The 18,679-nt window shown below is 43.8% G+C and overlaps 1 protein-coding gene across 2 annotated transcripts in view; it reads left to right on the top strand.

Moving 5' to 3' along the window:
• The window catches only part of GGA3 (golgi associated, gamma adaptin ear containing, ARF binding protein 3), a 61,071-nt gene that overhangs the window by 2,139 nt on the left and 40,253 nt on the right, over positions 1-18,679 (top strand). For both annotated transcript variants that reach the window (XM_075846198.1, XM_075846199.1), the window contains exons 2-5: positions 4,874-4,958; positions 13,845-13,920; positions 14,292-14,390; positions 16,632-16,755. In XM_075846198.1, the coding sequence (XP_075702313.1) occupies positions 4,874-4,958; positions 13,845-13,920; positions 14,292-14,390; positions 16,632-16,755 (384 nt within the window). The remainder of the gene's footprint in view (positions 1-4,873; positions 4,959-13,844; positions 13,921-14,291; positions 14,391-16,631; positions 16,756-18,679) is intronic.

Genomic DNA, 18,679 nt, shown 5'->3' with positions numbered 1-18,679 from the left:
CGGGCCGTAATTACGGCCCGTGATTACAGGCGTTTTTACAGTCGTGTGCATGGGGCCTTAGTGTGTTCAAATCAGCTTGCAATTCACGAAATATCTTCCATAGACTGAACTATATTACATAGCTTGGTGTCATCTGCAAAAATAGAAATAGTGCTATTAATCCCATCCTCTATATCATTAATAAATAAGTTGAATAATAGTGGTCCCAGCACTGAACCCCGGGGTACACCACTTATAACCAGGGACCATTCAGAGTAGGAATCATTGACCACAACTCTCTGGATACGGTCCTTGAGCCAATTCTCAATCCAATTACAAACTATACTTTCTAAACCTACAGACCTTAATTTACCCATTAGACGTCTATGAGGGACAGTGTCAAATGCCTTTGCAACGTCCAAAAACACTACATCCACAGCGGCCCCTCTGTCTAGGCTTCTGCTCACCTCTTCATAAAAACAGATCAGGCATGTTGCATTTACAGAGCCCCTTAGGTGTCAGTACTGTGAAAACACCAGAGGTAACTCCATTTGGTAAACTACACTCCTTGAGGAAATAATTTAGGGGTATAGTGAGGATTTTGAACCCACGAGTTTTTGCAGAATTGGGACGTGAAAATAAATCCAATAAAATGTAGTTCTAGCTCAAAAGTTTTCATTTTTCACAAGGACTATATGAGGAAATCACCACAACATTTGTAAAGCGTTTTCTCCCGAGTACAGCAATACCCCATATGTGATCGCAAATTGCTGTTTGGACACACGGCAGGGCTGAGAAGGGAAGGAGCGCCATTTGGCTTTTTGAGCGCATATTTTGATGAATTGGTTTCTGGGTGCCGTGTCTCATTTGAGCTTCCTGTGGTACCAGTACAGTAGAAATTCCCCAGATGTGACCTCATTTTCAAGACTTTACCCCTCAAGGAATTATAAATAGGGGTGTAGTGAGCATTTTGACCCCACAGGTGTTTTATAGATTTTATTAGAACTGGATCATGAAAATTGAAATCTAAATTTTTTTTCTATTTCTAATAAGATGTAGTTTAGCTCAACATTTTTAATTTTTAAAAGTACTACAGGAGAAAATGCACCCTAAAATGTGTTACACAATTTTTCCTGACTGAGTAAGGCAATACTCCGTATGTGGTTGTAAACTGCTATTTGGAAACGCAGCAAGGCCCTAAAGGAGCGCAATTTGGTTTTTGGAGTGGAGATTTTATCAAATTTGATTTCTGACACCATGTTGCATTGAGCTAAGGTACCAGTACACTGGAAACCCCTGAAAAATTACCCCATTTTCGAAACTACATTCCTCAAGGAATTCATCTAGAGGTATTTTTAGTTTTTTTGACCCTGCAAATTAGTGCATAGTGGATGTTGCAGATTGAAAATTGACATTTTTCCACAGATATGCCATTTCAGTGCCGAATATGTTGTGCCAATGGAGACACGCACCCCATAAATTAGGCGGGTTCTCCAGAGTACAGTATTACTCAATATGTGGTCATAAACTGCTTTTTAGACACACTGCTTGTCTCAGAAGAACCACCATTTGGCTCTTGGAGCACAGATCTTGCTTGGTAGTTTTGTTTTGGGTTTTACTGGTATTTCAGCTTATTTTCAATGTGGGGGTATATGTAAACTGGGCGGAGTACAGGGTATATGTAATTTGTTCACAGTACATCAGGGTATATATAAGCTGGGCGGAGTACATCAGTGTATATGTAATATGTGCGGAGTACAGGGTATATGTAATTTGTTCATAGTACATCAGGGTATATATAAGCTGGGCGGAGTACATCAGTGTATATGTAATATGTGCGGAGTACAGGGTATATGTAATTTGTTCGGAGTACATCAGGGTATATATAAGCTGGACGGAGTTCTTCAGGGTATGTGTAATTTGTTCGGAGTACATCAGGGTATATGTAAGATGGGCGGAGTACATCAGGGAATAGTAGGATGATGTAGGGTGAATAAATAATCCATGGATTGGTGTGGTTGCTTTGAACCAATCCTTTATGCACAGGCCGGGTTTTTCGGGTATTATACAGAATATCTGCGCTCCAGTATTGCCACATCTTTGACTTCTTCACTAGCCCTATAAGCAGCACAAGGCCCTAAAGTTTCCTCTTCTCCGCTGCATTACGGGGTTCACCTGTGGGGTCCAGCAAATGATGATGTGGGGTTTTTAGTGTAGAACTACTGGACCTAAAAAATTTGTCTGGGCCGTCATTTAGCATCATTGAGAGTCATAACGTTTTATTTTTCTGTTGATGGAGTTGTGTGAGGGCTTGTTTTTTCTGGAACGAGCTGTAATTTTTATTGGTTCCATTTTGGGGTACATGCAAAAAAATTTTTATCCCAATTTATTCCATTTTTTGGGAGACGAGGAAACCAAAAAACAGCAATTCTAGCACTGGTTTTTTTTTTTCTTTTCTTTTTTTTACAGTGTTCACCGTGCAGTATAAACAACATGTTAACTTCATTCTGTGGGTCGATACGATTACAGCGACACCAAATTTATATCGCGTGTTTTGGTTTTAATACTTTCCCACAGTAAAAATACTCTTTTCTAAAAAATGTGTCGCCATAACTTTTTAATTTTTCAGTTAATATGGGAGGGCTTTTTTTTGCGTGACTAACTGTTGTTTATGTGGGTACCGTTTTTTGGGGTACTTACCACTTTTTATTACATTTATTTTTTTGAGACATGGTGACCATAATATGACATTCTGTCCTTGTTCTTTATTTTTTTACGTTGTTCACCGTGCGGTAAAATATCATGATATTTTTATTGTTCAGGCCGTTTTGAACGCAGTGATACCTATTATGTATATGTTTTTTTCCCCCACGTTTTTTTTCCAGTTATAAAGCACTTGATCAGGGAAACCTAAAACTTACATAAAACTTTTATTTATTTATTTATTCTTAAACTTTTCTTTTTATTACTTTTTTTTTTTTACACTTACTAGGCTGACAGCCTTGGCCAGTACCTAATAGGCTTCCGTATTTGTCCGACCTGGAAGCTGTTGCTAGTTTTCCTGGTTTCCATAGCAACCATCAGCACCCCCTGATCTCTCGTGGGGGGGGGGTACAGTGGAAGCCCCCTCCCTCTATCAACCACTTAAATGCGGCAGTCGCTATTGACTGCTGCATTGAAGGGGTTAAACGGCTTTGATCAGAGGTAACTACGATCGATGCCGTTGCATCAGAATGTCAGCTGTATATTGCAGCTGACACCCGCTGAAGATGAAGCGTGCACTGCTCCTGTGCCCGCTTCATCTTCAGGACGTTCCTGGTACATTGGATTGCACTAAGTTACCTGCAATCCTGACGTACCGGTATCTCCATTTGCAGGAAGGGATATCTGATCGGTGGGGGTCCGACTCTCAGCACCCATGCCGATCAGAAGTTTGAAGGGGCCGCACACTCAAGTGAATGCTGCATTCCCTTTATCCCTTATGCTTCATCATAATGTAAAACGTCAACACACTTGTAGCATGGTTCACAGTATTACAGCCTTCTGCCATTTAATTGAATAGGAGAACGGTGTAATACTGTGAACCGCCGCTACAAGTGTGTCAGTGTTTTACAGTATAAATAAGAGGGAAAAGGCTGTAATACTGAACTACCGCTATGAGTGTGTCAGCATTTTACAGTATGGAGGGGTGTAAGCAATGAATGGGAAGCCGTGTTCTCATGAGCGCAGCAGCCCTTTCAAACAGCTGATGGGCAAGTGTGCTGTGACTCGGACCCCCACCGATCAGATATTGATGGCCTATTCTGAGGATAGGCAATTCGTTTTATCTCTCCATTCAAAGTCTATGGGGCTGACAAAAATAGCCAAGCACTGTGCTCAGCTGTTTCCGCCAGCCCCATACACTTTGAATGGAGCAACACCATGCATTCCTGGCCTCAGTTTTATTCAAACTCCTGGTAGCCAACGTTTTGAGGTATCAGGGTCCCTCATTTGGCGATCGGTGGGGGTCCCAGCAGTCAGACCCCCACTGATCTAGTATTTATCATCTTTCCAGTTAATAGGTAAAAAATGCTGTAAGATGCAATACCCCTTTAACTTTGGCTTTTTTTTTTCAACTGGGTTCTAGAGACAAGTTTTAAGATACATTGAGGTCATTTTTAAACATTTTGTCATGTATTTGGATCAATTGTGAGGCCCAGGCATCATTATGCTCTTGTTGGTGAGGCCTCCATAGAAAACTATTGAGAAAACTTGATCTAAACCAGAGGTCGCCAAACTTAGGACCTTGTAAGCCACATTAAACTTGAAGTAATGGTCACGAGCCACGTTCAAAACATGGAGAAACATGTGGCTTAAGTGAAGAAAGTTGTACAATTGGTATTGCATGTTTTAAGTGGTACATCGAAATTGGTATGGTTCAGAGGTTAGGGCATGTCCTCAATATAGTCCATTTTTTAATCTTATTGTAGCCAATGCATATGGTGATCACTGAGGGATCCTATTGCGAGCCACACGACGAGAGGTCACGAGCCACATGTGGCTCCTGAGCCACTAATTGGGGACCACTGATCTATACAGACAAAACAGGAAGGAAGTGTGTTCCTTCAAAATGGCCACCAACAGGGAAAGTTTTAGAAATCAAAAATCGCTACATTTAAAAACAACAAACATGAATTCTTTACTACGGACTTCTAATTAAACTAAAATGAAATACTTGACATGATCTTTTTATAGATTTCCTGTTCATTATGCTAACAATGGTTGCATTATCCTAGCACATGGCCATCCAAGAGCTCATGTGACGGCTCCTTCCAGCCGTGTAAACTCGCACACCCATTTGTGGCTGTTGTGTAAATGATGGCATAGATTTATTTTTCTTTCCTTTTCCCTGCAGATAAAGCCACAAACCCTTGTAACAGACAGGAGGATTGGGAGTATATTATTAGTTTCTGTGACCAAATCAACAAGGAGCTTGAAGGGTAAGTCAAGGGGAAATATGTGTTCTTGGGGGGAGGGGGGGGGGCCATGTCTAAAATACATATATAATTTGTTCTTTGAGATTGATGTCCTGAAATGCTGTATGTGCTGGTGGCACTGCCCTAGGCTCCTATCCTGGTGGATATAACCTGAATTACCATCCAAGCATCAATATGGTTTTCTTGTTCGTTACATTGGGAGACACAGACCGTGGGTATACGCTGTTGCCACTAGGAGGCTTGACCGTATGAAATAAAAAAGTGCCTTCTACAGGATAAATATACCCTGCACCCAGACACTGAGCTATTCTGTCTTCACTTAGTGTCGTAGGAGGCAGACCCTTCCGGCAGCAGTCCCTACCAAGAATTTTTATTTTATTATGAAGAACTAGGGTCACAGGGTCTACCTGTGTTCCCTTTCGGTGGGAGCATAGTTTTATATATACAAGTGCACTGCTGTCCAATCTGCCTGTGAAGATAAGTGGGATAAGCACGTCTCCTCTGCAGCCCACCAGCTTGAGGAGCACCTCTCCCACCGGCAAACCCTTGGTAAATGCGGTAACGCTGAGTGGGTGCCCCTGCTTTTCAGTACGTCTGGGAGATGGAGAGTTTTACTTAAAGATGGCTCTGTCACTAGTTTAGTAATGCCCTATCTCCTAGCTAATCTAATAGGCGATGTCACACTGATAATGCTAGTGACAATTGTGTCCCAAAACGGTTATTATTTTAAAAGTTATGAGTTTTTTTTCTAAATATGTAAATGAGCCTTTATTAGTTAAGTGGGAGGAACCCCAGCGATTCTCCTGAGGTGGAGCCTCCTCACCTCTGACGCTGTCCAATCAACATGAAACCGCTTCACGCAGTATGAGGGAAGGAGAATCACTTTAAACAGCCATATCTCAGGCTGTGGATCACCTAGAACAGTTCTGGTGTCATATGAAAGAGGAAATCAGGATCGCAGTTCTAGCTGTGACACAACCAGAGATCTCACCAGTTGAATACACAGTCGGGAAGTTGATCACACTGTATTGATGGGCAGGGAAGGGGAAGAAGCTGTATGGTGATTGGACAGCGTCATAAAGAAAACATTACATCGGCCAGAGTGAAAAGAAAGTCACCTCCCATTTGGCAAGTCTAGCCAAATTAGCATATTTAGAAAAATGCTCGTAACTTTGCAAATAATAAACGTTTTTTAAAACAAATCACACTGTAGTTATCAGCATCATAGCGCCTATTAGATTAGTTAGGAGATGGGGAATTAAAAAACTGGTGACCGAGCCTCCTTAATCCCCCTTCCAAACCGGGCCACCGCTTGTGTACTGTTGCGGTCCAATGGACCATCCTATTCCCTGGGGCTTTCCCTAAGGCCCCATGCACACGACCGTAATATCGCCCATAATTACGGACCACAATTACGGGCCCATTGAGTTCTATTGGCTGCGGATGCCTTTCTGTATCGATACGGATGAGTGTCTGTACCATAGAACTGTGCCTGGAATTATGGAGCATGTCCGTTTTTTCGTGTTTTACGGGCTGTGCTCCCATACTGGGCCTTAGACACCATGCACACGACCGTATACTTCATCCGTACTTACGGTCCGATTAATTTATATTGGCCATGGACACCTTTCAGTATTTATACTGATGGGTGTCCGTGCTGAAAAAATGATAGAACCTGTCCTCCTCTTGTATATAATTGTGCATCCGTAAACTGTCCGTATTTATGGAAGCGTTGCTATGCAACATGTTGGTGACATCATTTGCAGCCTCCCTTTTTTTTACGGATCTGTATATATGGATCAAATACGGATGCAATACGGACCGTACAGACAGCATTTAAGGATAGATGAAAATCCGGTTGTGTGCATGGGGCCTTGGCTCTCTCTGCATTTCTTGACACTCTCAGGCCGACAGCGCTACTTTTTACTGTATGATGAGTGCTAGTTTGCGCTTCACTGCACTTCGGGCGGGGCCTTTTCTATAGCATGCTCCAATACCGCTGCAGCGTGCTTTTTTTCCCTATCTCGGGGGATCATGTGTGTCTCCTGATTGGCCCAGTCTACTCACATGACCACCAGCGGCCAATCGCAACGCTCCGATTTTGAGGCTTCAGCGTTCCCTTCTGCTCTCCTCCATTTGGATGGACGTGGCTGGGGATACAGGACTTCCAGCTGCTGCTTCTTGTCTCAGGAGTACTTCTGACATAATGGAAGCAGGTAGGATCAGCCTTTGCGTCTATTTGCCTACAGGTGCCCTAGTCTACAGGCACTGAGTTAGTTTCCTTAGGGTACATACTCTTTTTATTTCTGTGCTAGTTTTCAGTAAGTACACTTCTCTAGCAGCGCTAAGTGAAACGGCTATTGCTACCTACTACTTGCTACGCAGTTTGAGTGATTTTTCTATTCTCACTGCTTCCATGTGAAGTTAAGTAGCCCGCTCTACTGGCATGTCTGACCCTAAACGGGAGCCCTCACGCCAGACAAACTTTGCTATTTATTATGCCTGTTCCTCTATTTCTCAATTTCCGTATGGTCAGTCTACTTACTTATGTAATGCATGTCGGCCTTCTAGCCAAATGCCTGCGGCCTCTACATTTCTGTCACCCCCAGTGTTGCTCACCCCAGGTGTTATGGGTGTGGATCCGGAATTAACTAACTCCCTTTTTCGGACTGTTGATAACCTGGCCAACATTACTCAGTCCATTCTGGGTGGCATGCCTGCCCGCCCGCCCACCGGATTCTTGTTCTGCCAGTCCTTTTATGTACTCCCCGTCCATGTCTTCATCTGGTGGCCGACCCTGCAAGCGGACCAGAGCTTCTTGCTTGCCTTAGTTTTCACCGTCCCCTTCTGTTTCATCTCGCCCATGTGGGCAAGGTGTTTCTGGTCCTGATATCAGGTCTGGTGCCACCTCTCCTAGAGAGGCTTCGTTTGACGATTAATTATCTGATTCGGATTCAGTTAGTAAAGGTACTGCGTCTATTCTCACTTCAGTTAGAGCTGTCCGTTCTCAGGCTGCTTTTCCAGCCCAATCGGAACTAAAGTCTTTAAAGAGGCTCTGTCACCAGTTTATAAGTGCCCTATCTCCTACCTAATCTGATAGGCGCTGTAAGGTAGATAAGTGTTTTTTATTTTTAAAAACGTTATGAACAATTAAAAATTTATGCTAATTAGTTCTTAATAACCAACTGGGCGTTTTTTTAACTTTTTACCAAATGGGTGTTGTAAAGAGAAGTGTATGACACTGACCAATCAGCGTCATACACTTCTCTTTATTCATGCCTAGCTTGTTTCACTGCACAGCGTGATCTCGTGAGATCTTATAAACTGGTGACAGAGCCTCTTTAAAGAAAGGAAGCACCCGGACAAGTTTTCACACTCTCTAGCCATCTGGATGTTTTCAACCCCTTTACGGGGGTCAATTCTGCTTTGGTGCGGACTCCGGCGGTAGATCCTCCAGTTTCTCGCCTAGCTTAGGCCACTACCTTGCTGATGGCGGATTCCACTTCCTTCAAGGATCCACTGGATCGCCGCCTGGACTCCTTTGCTAAAGCCTTGGACTATGCCCAATTTTTGCATCTGTCTGTGTTAGCAGAGCTGTCAGTGAATGGGCTCACAAACTCCGTCATGGCTTGCTTTCAGGAGGAACTAGTTGATCTGTCTCGCCTTATCGCCAATGCGTCCAAGTATATCTGCGAAGTTGCCCTTGATGTTGCCCGCCTGGTGGCGCAGGCTTCTGCTTCCTCTGTCGCTGTTCGCAGGACCACCTGGCTCAAGGCTTGGTATGCTGATTCAGCTTCCAAGCTCTCCCTCGCTGCTCTACCTTTTTCAGGGTCTCCTCTCTTATCTTCCTCAGAAAAGACATAAGCACACTACCCCAGCTAAAAAGATGAGCCTGCGTTTTCGTTCTTTTCGTGGTTTCTCACACCCTCCATTCTGCAGACTCCACAGGATCAGAAGGCCAAATCTTTTTGGACATCCTCAACCTGCAAAGATTGGAACCGGCAAAGCTACTTCTGCCTGAAGATGTGCCCATCCTCCACTTGCCTCGGGTGGGGTTCAAGCTTCTGCACTTGAGACATCTGGCTCTCTCACATTTCAGACTCCTGGGTTCAAGAGGTAGTATCCTTAGGATACAAAAGCCTCCCTCCATTGCGTTTTCTTTCAGTCCACTGTTTCACCGACCCCATCCAGGGCGGCACACTTTTTTTTTTGGGCAATCGACGCTACTTCGGGGTGTCATCATTCCAGTACACTTGGACCAAAGGGGGTTTTATTCCAACCTTTTTGTCATCCCCAAAAAGGATGGTTCAGTTTGGCCCATCCCGGACCTCAACGCGCATGTTTGGGTCCTTCATTTTCGGATGGTATCTCTCTGATTTGTGATCGATTTCATGGAACGGAGAATTCCTTCTGTGGACATAAAGGACGCGTATCTACATGTCCCTATCTGTTCTACCCACCAGTACTTCCTCGCTTTGCGGTACTGTCTCGTCATTACTAATTTGTGGCCCTTCCTTTTGGTCTGGCCACTGCCCCAAGAGCGTTTACGAAGGTTCTCTCCTCCGTGAAGACACTCCTTTGCACCAGGGGTGTCGGTCAACCCGTACCTGGACGACATCCTAATCAAGTCTCCCTCCAGGGTTACACTGAGAGTCGGTTCGGTTGGATCATCAACTTGTCAGAGTCTTGCCTATATCCTGCACATCAGATCATCTTTTTGGTGGTTGCCTTTGACGCTCGGCGAAGGTTTTCCTTCCTCCGGAGCATCTCTCCATGCTTCGGGAAGGGATTCGTTCCTTATCGATGGCTATGCTGACCCAACTCTGCCTCTGCATGTGACTTCTCAGGACCATAGTGGCCTCAGTCGAGACCATACGGGGGGACCGATCCTTGCAATTGTTTGATCTGAAGTTCATCCTTCCCCTCTCGGTAATCTGCTCTTTACGGTGGAGGATCACTTCTCCGGCTGTTCCCCGGGGGCGCTACTTCCTCCTGCTAAACTAGCTGATGCTCTCCAAGGTTGCCAGCCTCGGGGGTGGGGTGCACCTTTCGGAACCTTACTACTCAGGGACACTGGTCTCCACAGGAGTCTTCCCTTCATCATTCTGGAATTGTATTTGTTGGTATGCTTTATTAGTTACTGTCTAGTGTGGGCACGTGCTTTTGCTAATCCTATTTTTTTGTGCCTCCTGCACTGGACTCAGTCCGGGTGCCCGGTGAGGGTCCAGACTGATGATACGATGGCAGTGGCTTATCTACATCTCCAGGGCGACAGTCACAGCAACACAGTGATGGTCGAGGCTTCCAGGATACTGGTCTGGGAGGAAGCTCGTATTCCGGCTCTCTCAGCAGTTCACATTCCTGGGGTTGACTATAGGATCGTGGGCTTTCTCAGTTGTGAAACGTTGGATCCCGAGGATTGGTCTCTTCATCAAGATGTCTTTGACCAAATTAGTCTCGGGTGGAGCCGTCCGACGTGGACTTGATGGCCTCCAGGTTCAATCAATTCTTCATCTCCTGAGCTCGGGATCCAGAGGCCTGCGCCATGGACGCTCTCATGGCGTCCTGGTCGGACTTCAGTCTCCTCTACATCTTCCCTCGTCTGCCTCTCCTGACGCGGCTCCATTTACAGCTCAAGGGATTCCTGCCATTCTGGTAGCCCTGGATTGACTGCACCACAGTTGGTACGTGGTACTTTTGTCCCAGTTAGCTGACGTTTTGTGGCTCTTATTTCTTCATCTGATCTTCTCCGGGACCTCTCATCCCTGGTTGCTACATTTAAATGGCTTTTGAAGCCGCCATTCCGAGGGCTCGTGGCTTTTCGGAGAGTGTTTTTTTCACAATTATTAGGGCTAGAAAGTCGTCTTTAGCCTGCGTTTACCATCATACAGGGAAGGCTTACCTTGGTTGCTGTGAGGATCGCAACGTTCCCCCTTCGTTTTTCATTGTCCATAATTCAATCTTTTTTACAGAGGGGTTTGCATCATGGTTTGGCTCTCAGCTGCCTGAATGGGCAGATGTCTGCCTTTTCCATCTTATTTGGTCCCCAATTAAAAATTAAAGCTGACGTTGAGTTTTTTTTTGCAATGGTTGGCTTATGCGGTCTCCCTTTATCGTCCCTGATCCCCTTGTGGGATCTGAATTTGGTCTTAGATACCTTACAATCGACTCCATTTGAACCATTGAGAGAAATTTCTCCTTGTTTTCTGTCCTGGGAGGTGATTTTTCTGGTTGCGGTTTTTCTGTACCCTCTATCCGGAGGGTCTAGGAGTTGGCGTTTATCTCTTGTCGTTCTCAGTTTCTGACTCTTCACCAAGACAAGTCGATGCTCCGCATGGGGCTGTCATTTTTGCCTAAAGTGGTTTCGGACTTCCACATGAATGAGGATATTATCTTGTCTTTTTGTCCTTCTCCAAGTCATCCAAGGGAGCGTTCCCTCCACAACCAGGATGTTGTCCGTGCTCTGCGGATTTTTCTATCACTGCTTCCTTTCGTCTGTCGGATTCCCTCTTCAACCTCCCAGAGAGTCACAGGAAGGGTTTGGCAGCCTCTAAGGCCACCATTGCTCGGTGGATTCAAATGATTGTTCACAAGGCTTATCGTGTCCGGGGAAAGGTTCCCCCTTTCCAGGTCATGGCTCACTCTACCAGAGCAATTGGGGCTTCCTGGCCTGTGCGCCATCAGGCCTCTGCCCTTCAATTGTGCAAGGCGGCCACGTGGTCTTCTTTGCTGACCGTGTCCTGGGTTCTGTTCCCGCTCCTGGGGATTGCTCTAGGATGTCCCTCTGTCTGTGTCCCTCAATGTAACGAACAAGTTGACAGGATTTTTTGAGTACTCATCGTTAAATCCTTTTCTTGTCCTGTTCATTGGGGACACAGCTCCCACCCAATTGTTTTCAAGTTTTTTTTTTTGCATTTACGGTTGTCCGTTTGAGGGATTCCCCTCTCGTATTTAACATACTTATCTTACCTTGTATCTGCTTTTTCATACTGCTTGCGGACAGAATGAATATCAGTGTCTGTGGGCAGGGTATATCCTGTAGGAGAAGTCACATTTTTTTAATTTTATATTGTCAAGCCTCCTAGTGGCAACAGCATATACAGTGCATTTGTAAAGTCTTCAGACCCTTTACATTATTTCACCTTTTGTTATGTTGATGCCATATGCTGAAATAAAAAAAATTCATGTTTTTCCCCGTTTTTCTGCACTTAATACCTCATAATGACAAATTGAAAACAGAATGTTCGTAATCTTTGCTAATTTATTGAAAAGGAAAACCTAAAAGCTTTCATTGACATAAGTATTCAGACCCTTTACTCCGTACTTAGTTGAAGCACCTTTGGCAGCAATAACAGCCTCCAGTCTTCTTGGTTTGCACACCTGGATTTGGGGATTTTCTGCCATTCTTCTCTGCAGATCCTCTCAAGCTCTGTACGGTTGGATGGGAGCCGTCAGACAGCCATTTCAGGTCTCTCTAGAGATGTTCGATTGGGTTCAAGTCAGAGTTCTGGCTGGGCCACTCAAGGACATTCACAGAGTTGTCCCTAAAACACTCCTTTGTTGTCTTGGCCATGTGCTTAGGGTCATTGTCTTGTTGAAAAGTGAACGTTCGGCCCAGTCTGAGGTCCAGAGCACTCTGGATCAGGTTTTCATAAGGAATGTCTACTTTGCTACATTCATCTTTTACCTCAACTCTGACCAGTCTCCCTGTCCCAGCTGCAGAAAAACACCCCCGCATGCTGCCACCACCATGCTTCACTGTAGGGATGGTATTGGGCAGTCAATGAGGAGTGCCTGGTTTCCTACAGACGTGACGCTTAGAATTGAAGCTAAAAGTTTAATTTTGGTTTCATCAGACCACAGAATTTTTTATTTTATTTTTTCTCACAGAGTCCTTTAGGTGCTTTTTTGCAAACTCCAGGCAGGCTTTCATGTGTCTTTTACTGAGGAGAGGCTTCTTTCTGGCCACTCTGCCATAAAGCCCAGATTGGTGGAGTGCTTCAGTGATTGTTGACCTTCTAGAAGTTTCTCCCATCTGCAGACAGGATCTTTGGAGCTCAGCCAGACTGACCATTGGGTTCTTGGTCGCCTCTTTTATCAAGGCCCTTCTCCCCTGATTACTTCGTTTGGTGGGGAAGCCAGCTCTAGGAAGAGTCCTGATTGTTCCAAACCTCTTCTATTTAAGAATTGTGGAGGCCACTGTACTCTAGGGAACTTTGAGTGCAGCAGAATTTTTTATTGTACCCTACTCAGGATATGTGCCTCTCCACAATCCGGTCTCTGAGCTATACAGACCGTTTTTTTCCTCCTCATGGCTTGGTTTTTGCTCTGATATGTATTGCCATCTGTGAGACCTTATATATAGACAGGGGTGTGTCTTTCCTAATCCTGTCCAATCATATTCATTTACTACAGGAGGACTCCAATCAAGGTGTAGAAACATTTCAAAGATGATCTAGAGAAATGATAAATGATCCAGATAAATTTAACGTTTCAAAGCAAAGGGTCTGAATACTTCTGTCCATGCAAATTTAGAGTTTTTAATGTTCCAAAATGTCTAAAATTCTGTTTTCAATTTGTCATTATGGGTATTGAATTATGGTGAAAAACTTGAATTGTGGCCTTGTGAGCACCAGGCCCCAACATAACAAAATGTAGTAAAAAGTGAAAGGGTTTTGAAGACTTTCCAAATGCACTGTACCCACGGACTGTGTCCTACAATGAACTAGACCAGAAAATAATTTTAAGGTGAGTACTCAAAATCCTTTTTTCCCCCTCACTGTTTTCCCCCTCACAAGCTTCCAGCTTCTATTATAAATTGTTCACGATAATTCACATGTTGAAACCTGCTATATTATATGTCTCTTCATATTTCTAATGTCTCTTCAGTCCACAGATAGCTGTCAGACTCCTAGCTCATAAAATCCAGTCCCCTCAAGAATGGGAAGCCCTGCAGGCCCTCACAGTGAGTGCATTGCCCACAATGGTTCTAGTATTCCTGACCTGTGTGTACCCTGTACGCGCAGATTTTTATTTTTTGTTTGGGTGTGTGTGTGTGTGTGTGTGTGTGTGTGTGTGTGTGTGTGTGTGTGTGTGTGTGTGTGTGTGTGTGTGTGTGCGTGCGTGCGTGCGTGCGTGCGTGCGTGCGTGCGTGCGTGCGTGCGTGCGTGCGTGCGTGCTTTTCTGAATGAATTGCCCCTAATTGCAGTTCTACTTTATGGCAAGTAATATAAGAATAGCATGCGGCAGGTCTTTTATCAGGGCATATGTATGAAAGGAGAGCTAGCTGTATAATGGAGCGCTAGGTATTTACAGCTGTACTTCTTTCTTTTACAGGTTTTGGAAGCCTGCATGAAGAACTGCGGAAGAAGGTTTCACAGTGAGGTTGGCAAATTTCGCTTTTTGAATGAGCTGATTAAGGTTGTGTCTCCAAAGGTAATTGTGAACCGAGCTAATCTGTTTTATGTACTGACAGCGGGAGGGTTAAGCAGCATGGCATACAAGCAATAGGTTACATTTGAGAGCAGCCAATCACTTGTCACTCTTTACATTTAGCATTAAAATATATTAAACAAAATCATGCTTGAATGTTACCATGGCACTCCAATGTATTGCTTTAACCCCTTGGAGACAGACATTTTTTGGATTTTCATTTTTTCCTCCACGCCTTCCAAAAACCAGAACTTTTATATTTGTTCGTTGACCTAGCTGTATGAGGGCTTTTGTTTTTTTGCGGAACGAGGTGTAGTTTTTCACTGCATTATCTAATGTGCCATATAATGTACTGGGAAACAGAAAAATTCTTTGTAGGGTTGAATGGGAAAAAAGCTGCGAGTCCACTTTTTTTTTTGTGGGGGGGGGGTTTGTATTTACGACTTACATCGTGCTGTAAAACCGATATGTAAACTTTTATTCTACGGGTAGATAAGATTACAGTCTTTTATGTTTTGCCACTTTCATATAAAAAAAACCTTTTTGTTAAAAAAGAAAATAGTTTTGGGTCGCCACTTTCTGAGAGCCATAACTTTTTTATTTTTCAAGCGATTTAGCGGTGTGATGGCTTATTTTTAGTGGGACGATCTGTCGTTTTTTACTGGTACCATTTTGGGGTACATGTGACTTTTTCATCACTTGTAATAGTTTGGACTTTTACAGACGCGGCGATACCAGTTATGTAAACTTTTTTTTTTTTTTTTTTAACATTACTTTAGGGAAAATATACGAAAATATATATATTTTTATTTTTTTTACATTAACAAAAACTGTGTTTTTACTTTTTTTTTTTTTTTTTTTAGCCGTCTCCCTAGGGGACTTGAACCAGCGATTGTTGGAATCGCTTGCATGATATACTGCAAAACTACTATATTGCAGTATATCTCTATGCTGACAGTCTCCTACAAAGCCCTGCCAGGGGCACAAAGATGGCACACCTAGGAGACTTCATTAGGCCCCCAAGCTACCATAACAACCATCGCCCCCCCTTTGTTGTATTGCGGGGGGGTGGGGTATGATGGCACTCTTATTTTAATGGCTTAAATTTTGCGGGCGCTATTTTCCGCGGCATTGAAGGAGTTTAACTGGCGGAATCAACTCGTGAGCGCGGCCTATACTTCCCTTTGGCGGCTGTCACGTACGTGTACGTAACCTGTCGCCAAGGGGTTAATGATTATTATTTCATGTATAGCCCATTGGCATGCAGTTCCTTTTGTCCTAGATTAGTGTGAGGCCCTTTCTCACGGCCCTCCCCCTTTGTTTGTTTCTTTGTTGCCCACTAATTGCCCATATTCTCTGCCCCTTTCCCATCTATAAGATTAGCATCTTTTCCTTAAGAAGTTCCTTTAATGTTGCAGTGCAGGGGTGCGGGGTGCGGTCAGGCAAAAAAAAAAAAAAGTGGGTTTGTTCCATAAATGCAGTGACTGAGGGACAAATACTGTTCAAAGAGAAAGGAAATGGAAGTTACAAGGGGACATAAGTGCAGGGGAATAATCAGATGGTGGTATTACATTTAAGAAAGAATAGAACAATATGGCAAAGAAAGTTGGAGGCAGTGACTATTAGGGTATGTGCGCGCACACTAATTACGTCCGTAATTGACGGACGTATTTCGGCCGCAAGTACCGGACCGAACACAGTGCAGGGAGCCGGGCTCCTAGCATCATACTTATGTACGATGCTAGGAGTCCCTGCCTCGCTGCAGGACAACTGTCCCGTTTAAAAACATGATTACAGTACGGGACAGTTGTCCTGCAGTGAGGCAGGGACTCCTAGCATCGTACATAAGTATGATGCTAGGAGCCCGGCTCCCTGCACTGTGTTCGGTCCGGTACTTGCGGCCGAAATACGTCCGTCAATTACGGACGTAATTAGTGTGTGTGCACATACCCTTACCCCACGAAGGGCCCGCCATGTTTTACTGAGAATCTGCAAGTTGCTTTCATCTCAACTACTTTCTGTGAATTACAAGGCTGTTTTTTTCAGTCATTGGTCTAGGAAAACAAAAGGTGGTGACAATACATGATTCACCAGAATGATAATTCGATTCTTTCGTGTATGTATTTTATCAGCTAAGGTCTGCTGCTGTTGGAGGTTCTATAAAGTATGCCTGGTTATTCGGGTTTTACATAAGGAAAACGAAAAGTTGCATTATTTAATCTAACAGGCACATTTTCTTCACAGTACCTGGGAGACAGGGTGTCCGAGAAGGTAAAGATCAAAGTTGTTGGTCTGTTATATAGCTGGACCGTAGCTCTTCCGGAAGAAAATAAAATAAAGGATGCTTACCAGATGCTAAAGAGACAAGGTACAGTTTTGCTCTTCTTTCACGCACAAATGAGGATGGTCAGTTCATTTATCTGTCAGCATATCATTAAAGTGGAAACAAAGCTGAACATGGGCTATTCCTAGTATAGAACGACCCTGGAAACCCTGCCAATCGTCATAACTAAGGGTTCTCTTACATGGGCCGTGTAAACGAGTGCCAATCAACGGCAGCTCGGTGATCGGTGCTCGTTTGCTCCTTACACAAGGAGCAATGCATGGGGACTAGCGAACGTTACTACTGTTGCTCCTCACCATACACATCTATCATGTCAGCAGCACTTCTCCCTGTTTACAAAGGGAGATTTGCTGCTGACGACGGTAATATTTCTTGCAGCATAAACGATACAATCAGCCGATGAACTATCATTTGCTTATTTTTCAGCTGATCGTTGCCCTGTTTACACAGGGCGATGATCGGGAACGAGCATTCTGTGAACTCTCGTTTGCCCGATAATTGGCCCGTGTAAAAGGGCCTTCAGGGGCACCTGCGCCTACATTGTTTACTCAGGTCCAGCAGCTAGTCCGTATGGGCGTTCAAGTAAATGGGATTGAGCTTGCAGTACTAGACACCGCCACTTGTATGGGCGAGCGACACTGCCTGTATAAACAATGAAGGGGTCGTGGCGCCCGCTGGAGTGCTGATTCTCCTTCATTCCACTGATCGGATTGGACTCTAACTGATCTAACATTGATGACCAAGGATCGTTTGTTTTTAAAAATTTATTTAAATAATTTTTTTTAATACAGAATAACATATACAGTGGAACACCTTTTATGATTCCTTTGTCAGCAACATGTCCAGTACATACCCAAATTGTAATTGCAATATCGAGTACAGCAGTGTAAATTACGAAAATGTGACTAGATGGAATATATGAACTATATAGATAAAAGGTTCTGTGCTCATACATTGTGAAGAAAGGTAAAGCATTCATAAATTAAAAAACGATTCGGTTTAATGCCAAAATTGAGTGCAAGGGAGAGAAGATAGGAAAACAAAGAAAATATGGAGTCATCAGTCTAAAGCAAGATCGCCTCTAGCTGCCCTCCAAGGGCACTTTCTCAAATCTAGAGTGTTTCCGGTCTTCCCAGCTTGCGAGCTCCTCCATCCTACATAAATGTTCAATTTTATCAACCCACATTCAAATAGAAGGTGGATTAGCTATTTTTCCGCAGTGATCATGAAAGTCGCTAAAGACTAGATCGGGCTTCCATAGGAGTACTAATGCGGCCAAGAGATCAATGGCTTTTTTGAAAATAGTAAAAATAAAGGAGGAGATAGTCAGCCAGAAAGGCGTTATTTTTGGGCAGCTCCACCAAATGTGTGATAGCCAGCCAGTCTGACCATTGCAACGCAAACAAAGATCGTTGGAGGTGAGGCCCATTTTGAATAAGAATTCTGGAGTTCTATACCACTGGGTAAGTATTTTGAATAAGTTAGGTCATAGTCATCTTGGATTACCTGAAGTACTGCTTCCCAGGCTAGTATAAAGCTTGGTTTCGCAGGGGCCTTGCGAAGAGTTTTGTTTGAGTATATCTTGGACAGAGATTTCATTGGGGGACGGGTAAGGACGTCTAGCCAGGATGACTCAGAAAGGGTGGGATGTTTATTTTTAAATACTTTACATGAACTTCAGAAGCCATGTATATGTAAAAAGTTAGAATAGTTCGGTGGAAGAAAGGGAGCTGGGTTTAATGTTTGTAGCTTGTCAAAGACCTCCGAAAGAGGGAACCTATCAGTTTCCAAAGTCCCTCCAGCGGGGTTTCGCACCCAAAATTATTGGTATCATATTTAAGGAGGAGTTAGAGGACAACTGTCTAGGTGGGTCAAAAATATTTATGAAAAGCCAGAATAGTTTTCTTTTTGAGAGTGGATTAATATCCCTTGTGGTTGATAGATGTGT

The sequence above is a fragment of the Rhinoderma darwinii genome, chromosome 13, assembly GCF_050947455.1.
Source record: "Rhinoderma darwinii isolate aRhiDar2 chromosome 13, aRhiDar2.hap1, whole genome shotgun sequence".
In the NCBI taxonomy this organism is placed as follows: Eukaryota; Metazoa; Chordata; class Amphibia; order Anura; family Rhinodermatidae; genus Rhinoderma; species Rhinoderma darwinii.
The sequence above is the reverse complement of the archived record's forward strand: the minus strand, read 5'-3'. Positions and strand labels throughout refer to the sequence as shown.